The following is a 9,576-nucleotide window of genomic DNA, read 5'->3' as shown; positions in this document are numbered from 1 at the left end:
ACATTCTCCTTGCAGGAGCAGGAAGCCGCCTACCACCATGAGCAGCACTTTGTCACCCACAGACTTTGACAGCTTGGAGATCCAGGGCCAGTACAGTGACATCAACAACCGCTGGGACCTTCCTGACTCGGACTGGGACAATGACAGCAGCTCGGCCCGCCTTTTTGAGAGGTCTCGCATTAAGGCTCTGGCAGGTGAGGTCAGGGGAGGGTCAAGGTGGGGGGATGCTGGAGGAGGCTGTGTCAGTTGTCACGAAGAGCCCTTTAACTTTACGGGAAGACTGACTTTTCTTTCTAAGTGGGAGACCCAGAGCACCCTATCAATTCCCTGGTCTCCACATCCAGCTTCAAGAATAGGCTCCAGGCCATTCAGAACTTTCCCCAGCTCCTCCCCCAAGCATAGAGACGCTTCACTGGCCCCTGGACTGGCTGAGCTGACTAAAACAGCTTCCCCCTCTGGCCCCCGGGTCATGTCCCTTTATCCTTCGGCACTCTCGCTCTTGCCACTCCTGTCTCCGCCCACCTCTCCCTTACCTGTCATGCCCTTGTTGTGTCTTCTTTGATTTCCACTGTCATTTCCCACACCTGTTCCCATTCTATTATTCCCCTCTGCTCCCTCCCCACCTGTTCCTTCCACCTGCCGCCTGTTACTCCCATTATCACATCTGCCTGTTCCCTGAAGCAGGTTCCCTCCACCCGTTGCTGCTGGTTTCTGCAGCCGCCCATTCTCCCGGGTGTGCTCTCTGCCTGCCTTGGCCCCTACCCTTCCCTACAGCCCAGGGCCTGGGCTCTCCGCTCTGAGTGGAAACTCGTCCAACGGCCTCCCTGTCTTCCGGGGGAGGAGTTGTCATGGCAACAAGAGTGCGGCTGCCACCTGACACCACCAGTGGCTGGCATGGGGCTGACTCACCCACACACCCCAAGGCCACCCATCCCGTCTGGCTTCCTCCTCCATCCCACCCTTGTCATTGCCATTGACCTGCCGGCCATCCAGCCCAGCCCAACCCAACCCAGTCTGAGAGGCCCCAGCTACTCTCACCGAGAGGTGGTGCTCCCAGTGGGGGTGGGGTTGGCCCCTAGAAGAAGAGAGACTCCAAGCGGGAGGTTCCCAAACCTGGCCACATGTTTTACAGGATCACCCAGGGATGCTTTTTACAAATACAGGTTTCCAAGCCCCTCCCTAGACACAATAAGTTAGAATCTTGGTCTAGAACTCAGGATTTTTCAAAAGCTCCCCAAGTGATTCTTTTGAGCCAGCTCAGCACCAGTCTGAGGACCACCTTGTGGCAGCCATAGCTTCCCAGGACCCCTTCTCATTTTCTCCTGGGCCTCTCTGTTCTTCTGGTTGGGTCTTCAGGCTGGCTGTGAAATACTCCTACCAGTGCGTCTATACATCAGAGAAGACAGAAGGTGTGGGTTATGGAGAATGTCATGTTTGAGGAAAATGTTCCTGGCAGTCTGGTTTTGGATTCATGTAGCCTCTAGAATGGTCATGATGTCTATATGTGTACAACATGTGCCACCCACCACGTTTGCACACATGACAAGTGCCTCCCAGGACTGTCACCATGCCTGTGTACATAGGACACATGCCTCCCAGGACTGCCACCATGCCTGTGTACATAGGACACATACCACCCAGGACTGTCACCATGTCTGGCTGCACATAACTCGGGCCACCCAGCACTGTCACCATGTCTGTGCACACATCCGTGCGACCTCGTGCTCTCATTGGGTGTTTATCTCCATCACTAAACTGGGCTCTCCTGAAGAGGCAGCTCTGCATGGGCTTTGCCTAGCACTGTGTCTCCAGCCAGTAGGTGTCAAATAAACACTGAATGAATGAAGATGGGGAAGGGCAAGTGTAGGTGCACGTGACAAACTCTGAAGCCCAGAGGAAGGGCGCCTGGTAGATGTGCCCAGCAGCGGAGTGTCTGGGGGCAGGGATGGCCTGGTGGAGGATGGCCCTGGTGGGCCAGAGGGCAGGGAAGGGGCTGGCACTGGAGGTGGTGATAAGCAAGTGGAAAGGATGGTAACAGCTCCCGTTTCACAGATGAGGGAATGAAGAAAAATGCCTCGCACGGTGCCCGGCTTTTCCTCTTCGAGGATTTCCTCATTTCCAGATTTCTCTTTGTCTGTTTCTGAGCTGGGGCTCAAAGCCCACACATCCTGGAGAAGGACCTCCCAGAGTCACCCAGAGAGGGGTCGCCCTCACTGTTCCTGCAAACCTCTGGGAAACAGGAGTTTGCACTGGGGGCCTCTCTCGTGGGTCCTGTGCATTGTTAGGTAACTTGGGGCCTGATGGGCGGGTCTCCAAGGCGTTGGCAGTGCCCTCCTCCGCCACCCCGCAGGGCCTGGCCCTGCCCCCGCCGGCCATGCTCCGCCTCTCTCCCCTCCCCAACACTGTCCAACCTGTTTGTCTGGAGCCGCCTGTCTCCTCTCACCGCAGCCAGGCGTGCCCCCACTCTCTGTCTCAGGAGCTCGGGACACCCCGTAACTCTTTTTGCCACTCTTTGAAATTCCCACCATTCTTGAATCCCCCAACCCTGGACTCCAGCCTGAGGTTCCACTGGGGAACAGAAACTGGCCCCCTGCCGGCGGGGAGCATGGACTCTGGGCCCTGGGCTCTGTAGCTAGCAGCTGGCAGCATGAATGGGAACAGAGTGAGCAGGGTGCACGGGAACGGCCTGCACGAGGCCTGCGAGTTTTACTATGAGGCTGTGGAAGGGGCCCACAACCCCGGGGGCCTCCTGCTCTCACCAGCTGCCTTCATCAACCCTGTTCAGTATGCCAGCGTGCTGGAAGGACGCTTCAAACAGCTGCAAGGTGAGGCCCGGGGGCTCCCTGTGGGGACAACTGCGCCTGGGCGAGAGGGACCTGGGTGTGGGGAGAGTGGCCAGAGCTGAGGACCTGGCATGGGACACGGTGTGACTCCAGTGTTTGTGTTGGGAGACAACGTGATGCAGCTTAGAGGGGATAATTACAAGAGGCCGGAAAATACACAGATGTCAACGGAATGGGGAAAGGCTTGGACCCGCTGGCAGGGACCGTGTATGATGGCATGGGTGGGTGTGACTGCTGGGCCTCGGGGTGCTGCATGGAGCAAAGGCAACCAGCCATGGAGGGCGTGGGGGCGCCAGCACCCGGGGAGGCACCAGCAGTGCCTCTGAGGTGGATCCAGATCTGGCAGTGGAGCGCTCGCCAGGACAGTTAGGGGAGGCGGAGGGGTGAGCCAGGCCCAGGGACCTGGAGATTGTGTTTTCCAGGCTTCTGAGCGTGCGTCTGAATGTGTGCAAGGGGGCAGCGTGTGTGGAAGCAAAGGGAGTGTCTCGAAGGAGAGGATCTGTGCAAACAGGCCCAGGTAGATATCTGTGCAGGTGTGTGTTCACTCTGGCACAAGCGCTTAGGTGTGTTTCTGGGAATCACTGTTGTATGTGTGTGTAAGGATCTAGGGATGCTGTGGGCGTCTTGTGACGTGACACTTGGTTTCTGGTGCTTGGCTTTGCCCATTTTCCTCCTAGTTGCCACTAATTCTGTGTCTTCTGCCTGTGTGCCAAAATGGCCTCACCTGAGGGTGCCCAGCAGTAGGGAAGTGCCCCTGGATCCAGCAATGGCCTGTGACCCAGGCTCCTCCTGGCTCACTCAGATGGGGCCTGTAGACCTGCCGGGAGGCCCGAAGGCACCCTTGGTTTCACGGGTGCTGGGGAGCATGGGGCCATCCCATGTTGTTATTAGGACCCCAGGTTTGGTGCCAGTATAGTGGCTGGAGGTAAGAGACAGGGAGTGACGTAGATGTGTTGCTGTGTCTTATGGGTGAGGTGCTTAGGAATGTGAGATTAAAGGATGAGTCTTTCCGGTTTCTGAGATGCTGGTGCTGAGATGGAAGCAAAAGTGACTTCAGACCCCAGCCACTTGGGTTGGGTCCTTGCACAGGGCTCTCTGTGGGGAAGTGGCAGAAATCCTTATCACCAGAGCAGTTTCTGATGCTTTCACTTTGTCACTTAGAATGTTCTTAATTTTTATTTTCCTACGGAACCTAGTACTTACTTCGCCTCTTCGGTAACTCCCCTCCCCTGTGGGCTGGGCAGCAGGGCATTGCCTAACTTTTTTTGAGATTGGTACCTAACTCTGCCTGGCTTTTTTTCCCCCATGTTTCCTGGCCTCACTGTTTTCCCAGTTCCCAACTCTCAACATCGTGTTCTTCTGAGCAATGGGGTGTTTATGTCCTGGAACTGGATCCCCTTGCAGCCAGCTGAATGTACCGTCCCCAACCCCCAGAAGCAGAGGAGCCTGCCTTTTCTTTAATTTATCCAAGGACAGTAAGCTGACTCAGGAGGCCTGCAGCCTCTATACCATCAAGTCCTAATAAGCGCTTGGAAGAGCCGCTGCTATAATTTTAGCCCACACCCTCTCCTTTGTCCGCAACCAAAAGAGAACAGCCATACCTCCCACCGGCCTGGGCAGCTGTTGCTCTCCTTCAGGTCAGATCACGCCACTTTATAACAGCAGCTCACCAAGGAGCCATTCTGTGCCAGGCACCAGCTAGTTGTTTTATATATCTTATCTCATTTAATCAACACGATGACCTGTTGAAGTAGAAAGTGATGTTCCCATTTTACAGATGAGACATTGGGGCTCTGATGAATGAAGTCACTTGACCAGCATTCCACCGCTTACATGACTGCCCCATCCCAGCCCCTCCCTGCATGTCCCATGGTTTCTGAGGTCTTCATCCTTTCTTCTCAAAGCCTATTTTCTTTCTTTCATATTTCTTCTTTACCTTGTTTATGAGCTCATTCCAAGTTACGGGCTTTCCTCCCGGTCATCTTCCTTCCCTTCCTCCTCCTTAGAGGACCCCACTTCCCATCTCTCAGGCTCCTCTATCCCCCACCCCTGCCAACTGGTGTTTAGAAGCAGGCATACTGAACTCGAGGGACAGAAATAACCCCATGTTGCCACCACAGATGAACGAGAAGCCGTGCAGAAGAAAACCTTCACCAAGTGGGTAAACTCGCACCTGGCCCGGGTCACGTGCCGGGTGGGGGACCTGTACAGCGACCTCCGGGACGGACGCAACCTGCTGAGGCTACTCGAGGTGCTCTCGGGAGAGATACTGGTGAGCTGTGGTCATGAAGGGAAGCGGGGAGCTCAGAAAAGTGTCCAAGGGGACCAGCTGGAAGAACAGCCCTCAGAGAGAGTGATGGCACAGGGCAGGAAGCAGTGGCTCCCTCTGCTCAGAGGATGGTTTCGTTTCGAGCACCTTTGCCACTTAGATTACATAGGAGCATTGCTTCGTGGAGACAAGAACAGTGGCCCCATTGAAAACATTTCTTTTCCCACCTACTCTGGGTGCAGTTAATTCCCTTGGGAATCTTAATCTGCCCAAGCCTCATCTGTAACCTCAGCTTTGGCTCCAGCCCTGGGGCTGTGCCCGTGTTCCTGAGGTAGGTCATGGGGAAGGTGTGCAAAGCCGGGCCCTGCGAAGGCTGGGGAAGAAGGTGGAAGCCCACAGTCCCGTGCCATTTTGCCCCCGTCCCTCCACAGCCAAAGCCCACAAAGGGCCGCATGAGGATACACTGCCTGGAGAACGTAGACAAGGCACTGCAGTTCCTCAAGGAGCAGAAAGTGCACTTGGAAAACATGGGCTCCCATGACATTGTGGACGGAAACCACCGACTGACCCTTGGGCTGGTCTGGACCATCATCCTTCGATTCCAGGTACCCCAGCACACTGTCACACAGAGTGTGGTTCCTGCCCTGGTTCTTCACTGCAAACCATTCCTGCTGGCCCATGACACAACAAACACAAAGATGGATGATTTAGAACCTTATGTAGCAGCTGCCATTGCGGTGCTATCCAAGCACCGGATCAGTGGACTCCCCTCCTTCAGCAGGGTAGAAACCAGCTTGGGTGAATGTCAAACCCCTGTGGCAAGTTCCTTGTGTGCTGGTCTGTGTATTGGTCATGTGCAATAGGACCAGGACCACAGGTTGATCCACAAGGGACTAGAAGTTTTACCAACTGGTCCTTCACCTCAAGGGATTTGGGAACTTCTAGAGGGTCTGGTCACTGGCACCAATCCCCTGCCATAAACTCTGCCTGTCTCCCCCAGTGGAACGTCACCCTCCTCCTTCCCACGCCCCAGTGTCCTCATGCCATCACAGCGTTCCTGATCACCCCCTTCCTTCCCGGGTTCTGTCGGCTTCTCCTTGGAGAGCCAACTTTTAGAGACCTTGGAGAGTCAGCTCTCAGAAAATGTTCACTCTTCTGCCTGCAGTTCCCCACCTGGAGGGACCAGCACCCTCCACTCAGAGACACACCGATTCTTCAGCATCCTACCCTAATCTGCTGCCTCAAATCCCTTGCTCCCAGTGTTTTGTGGTCCCTGGCCTAGGTTGAAAGGACCTCAGGCTATGCCTGTCCACCCCTTTACCACAGTCTAAAGAGCGGTCTCCTGCCATTTATCTGAGCATCTCTGATAACACCAGGAGTTCCTGTCCAGGGAGTGAGGGCCCTGCTTGCTTCCTTCCTAGATCCAAGACATCAGTGTGGAGACAGAAGACAACAAGGAGAAGAAGTCAGCCAAGGATGCCCTGCTTCTGTGGTGCCAGATGAAGACTGCAGGGTGAGGACACCCTGGGCGTGTGGCACTGGAGGGTCAGTGACCCCCAGGCTGTGCTGGGCTCCAGGAACCATGAGCTGGTGACTGTCCTGGAGTCATTGACCAGGGCTCAGCCCTAGTCACCATTTTCTGAATCTCTGTTTATAGTTATCCCAACGTCAATGTGCACAACTTCACCACCAGCTGGAGAGATGGACTAGCCTTCAACGCCATTGTGCATAAACACCGGTGAGAAGATGGGGTTAGCACGCAGCAGAGCAGCTGGCTTGGCTAATGACCTGGGGTGCACATGTGGAGACAGAGAAGAGACGAGCTGCACAGCAGTCAGAAGGAAGGAATAGCACTCGGAGCAGAACCAGAACATGGGGGTGCAGGGCTGCACAGAGCACTTGTGATGGGAAGCAGGGGAGGCAGTATGGGGAGGGGCTGTGAGCAGCAGTGTGGGTTTGGGATGCCTACTTCTGGACAAAATTGGGTCGGTGACTTAGGGATAAAGATTGGTGTGGGTTTCCTCTTCCTCTTTAAGATCTCACATGTTTCTGATCCCTTCTGTCTTTCTTCCCCACCCAGGCCAGACCTGCTGGATTTTGAGTCTCTGAAGAAGTGTAATGCACACTATAATCTGCAGAATGCATTCAATCTGGCTGAAAAGGAACTGGGACTTACCAAGCTGCTGGATCCCGAAGGTGGGGCCAGAGCTATGTGAAAAAGAGGTGTAGGGTAGAGACAGGAGGTGGACCAGTGGTTGCCAGGGGCTGCGGAGGGGGAAGACATGGAGTAACCACCAACCGATACAGGGGCTTCTTTGGTGGGGGAAGAGAATGTTCTGGAATTAGAAAGTGGTGATGGTTACACAACCTTGTAAATATACTGAAAAACACGTGGTTGCTCACACCCAGCACTTTGGGAGGCCAAGGCGGGAGGATCACTTGAGCCCAGGAGTTTGGTACCATCCTGGGCAACATAGTGAGACCCCATGACTACCTCGCCCTCGCCCCCAAAAATATATATCTTTACACTGAAAACCACTGAATTATATACATTAAAAGGGTGAATTTTATGGTATGACAATTATTTCTCAGTTTTTTTTTTAACAAAAGACTAGGTAGGAAGAAAAGCAGCCCAGTGACAGAAAGAGCCCTGGGCTGTGGGTTGTGTGCCAGACAGAGCACAGAGGAGCTCCGTGACATATAGCCAGTGGCTGGTCTCTCTGTGGCTCAGTTTCCTCATGTCTTAAAAGAGAGAATTGGTCTCTAAGGGCTCTTCTAAAATTCTAGGATTCTAAATTAAGCTACATGTTGCTGGCCACAGTGGTACCTGCCTATAGTCCTAGCTGCTAGGGAGGCTGAGGCGAGAGGATCACTTGAGCCCAGGAGTTCTAGGCTGCAGTGGGTTATGCTGATTGGGTATCCACACTAAGTTCAGCACTGGTGACCTCCTGGGAGCAGGGGACCACCAGGTTACCTAAGGAGGACTGAACCGGCCCAGGTCAGAATGGAACAGGTCAAAACTCCCACACTGATCAGTAGTGGGATCACACCTGTCAATAGCCACTGTACTCCAGCCTGGGCAACAGCGAGACCTGTCTCTATTTTTTTAAAACAAATTTTTAAGAAAAAAAAATTAAGCTGCATGACCTTCTGCTCTCACCCAGAACTGGCCTGTGGTCAGCCGACCTTGCTGATTGGTTCCTGTGGTTCTGGTCATAATGCCGATGAGATCGATGAGATCAGTAACAGCGACTGGGCTCTTTTTTTTTTTTTTTTGAGACAGAGTCTCGCTCTGTTGCCCAGACCGGAGTGCAATGGCGCGATCTCGGCTCACTGCAACCTCCGCCTCCTGGGTTCAAGCAATTCTCCTGCCTCAGTCTCCTGAGTAGCTGGGATTACAGGCGCATCCTACCACGCCCGGCTAATTTTTGTATTTTTAGTAGAGACGGGGTTTCACCATGTTGGTCAGGCTGGTCTCTAACTTCTGACCTCGTGATCCGCCCACCTCGGCCTCCCAATGTACTGAGATAACAGGTGTGAGCCCCCGCACCCGACTGCGATTGGGCTCTTATTTGGTACCTGGTTCTGCGCTTGACGTGCTTTAATCTTCACAACACCCCTTTGAAATCAGTACTGTTGTTATCCTCAGTTTATGGAAGAGAAGATGGGGGCATATAATGGGTAAGCAACTTGCCCAGGTCCTCTGGCAGATGGAGCTGAGACTGGCATTCAGGCAGCCTGGCTCCAGAGCCTGTTTCCTCCGCTGCCTCTGGGAAAGCAGAGACCAATCTTGGTGCAACCAGAACAGGGAGGAGAGAAAGGCCCAGTGACTCCCCTGCTGGAGGTGCTCCTTAAGTTCAGTGGGTGGATGTTCACTGGTCTTGACCATTTTCTCCCTGTTTTCCATTCTACCTGTAGCCCTATCACCTGGGCCCTTTTACTGCAGAATGACAAGTGTCAGCGAGCTAGCAACAGTCGTAGGCTTCATGCAGTGCTCCTTGGAGAGCCTCTGGGCAGCATGGCTGTAATTCAGAACCTGGAAATAAAGCTAAGCATTCTGTAACTTTCTGAGATGACTTCAGTGGCTCCTGCCTGCCCATGTGTTTCCAGAAATAGGCAAGAGGCTTCTGGTCTCATAGTCTTACCTTTAGGATAAAATCTGGCCTATTTAAGAGAACCCACAGATTTCAAGTTATGGTCAGCCTCAGTTGGGCGCTGGAAGCCAATTCGGCTTGAAAGACATTCCCCTCCTTGGGCCCACAGCTGAGCTTTAGGATTGAGGTTAGAAATGGTGTGATCACACCTGGAGATGGTGCTGAGAGCTGGCCTCTGTCCCCACTGAGCTGCAGGGATCACAGGGCCCATCACTCTGAGCATCCTAGGTTCAGGAGGCTTAGTTCATGCCTTCCATCCCGCTGCCCCTCAATCCATTGACTTCTTAGACATTATTCCAGCCTAAAAGTC

The 9,576-nt window shown here is 53.9% G+C and overlaps 1 protein-coding gene across 5 annotated transcripts in view; it reads left to right on the top strand.

The window, feature by feature from the left end:
* The window catches only part of SPTBN2 (spectrin beta, non-erythrocytic 2), a 43,180-nt gene that overhangs the window by 7,829 nt on the left and 25,775 nt on the right, over positions 1-9,576 (top strand). For 4 of the 5 annotated variants that reach the window (XM_055266761.2, XM_055266688.2, XM_055266801.2 and 1 more), the window contains 6 exons: positions 16-194; positions 4,964-5,115; positions 5,544-5,717; positions 6,534-6,625; positions 6,770-6,850; positions 7,193-7,308. In XM_055266761.2, coding sequence (XP_055122736.2) covers positions 38-194; positions 4,964-5,115; positions 5,544-5,717; positions 6,534-6,625; positions 6,770-6,850; positions 7,193-7,308 — 772 coding nt within the window. In that variant the 5' untranslated portion in view covers positions 16-37. Of the gene's footprint in view, positions 1-15; positions 195-1,352; positions 2,826-4,963; positions 5,116-5,543; positions 5,718-6,533; positions 6,626-6,769; positions 6,851-7,192; positions 7,309-9,576 lie in introns of those variants that run through there. The other variant, XM_055266600.2, reaches the window with a different exon arrangement.

This window comes from Symphalangus syndactylus, chromosome 1 (assembly GCF_028878055.3).
Source record: "Symphalangus syndactylus isolate Jambi chromosome 1, NHGRI_mSymSyn1-v2.1_pri, whole genome shotgun sequence".
NCBI lineage: Eukaryota > Metazoa > Chordata > Mammalia > Primates > Hylobatidae > Symphalangus > Symphalangus syndactylus.
The sequence above is the reverse complement of the archived record's forward strand: the minus strand, read 5'-3'. Positions and strand labels throughout refer to the sequence as shown.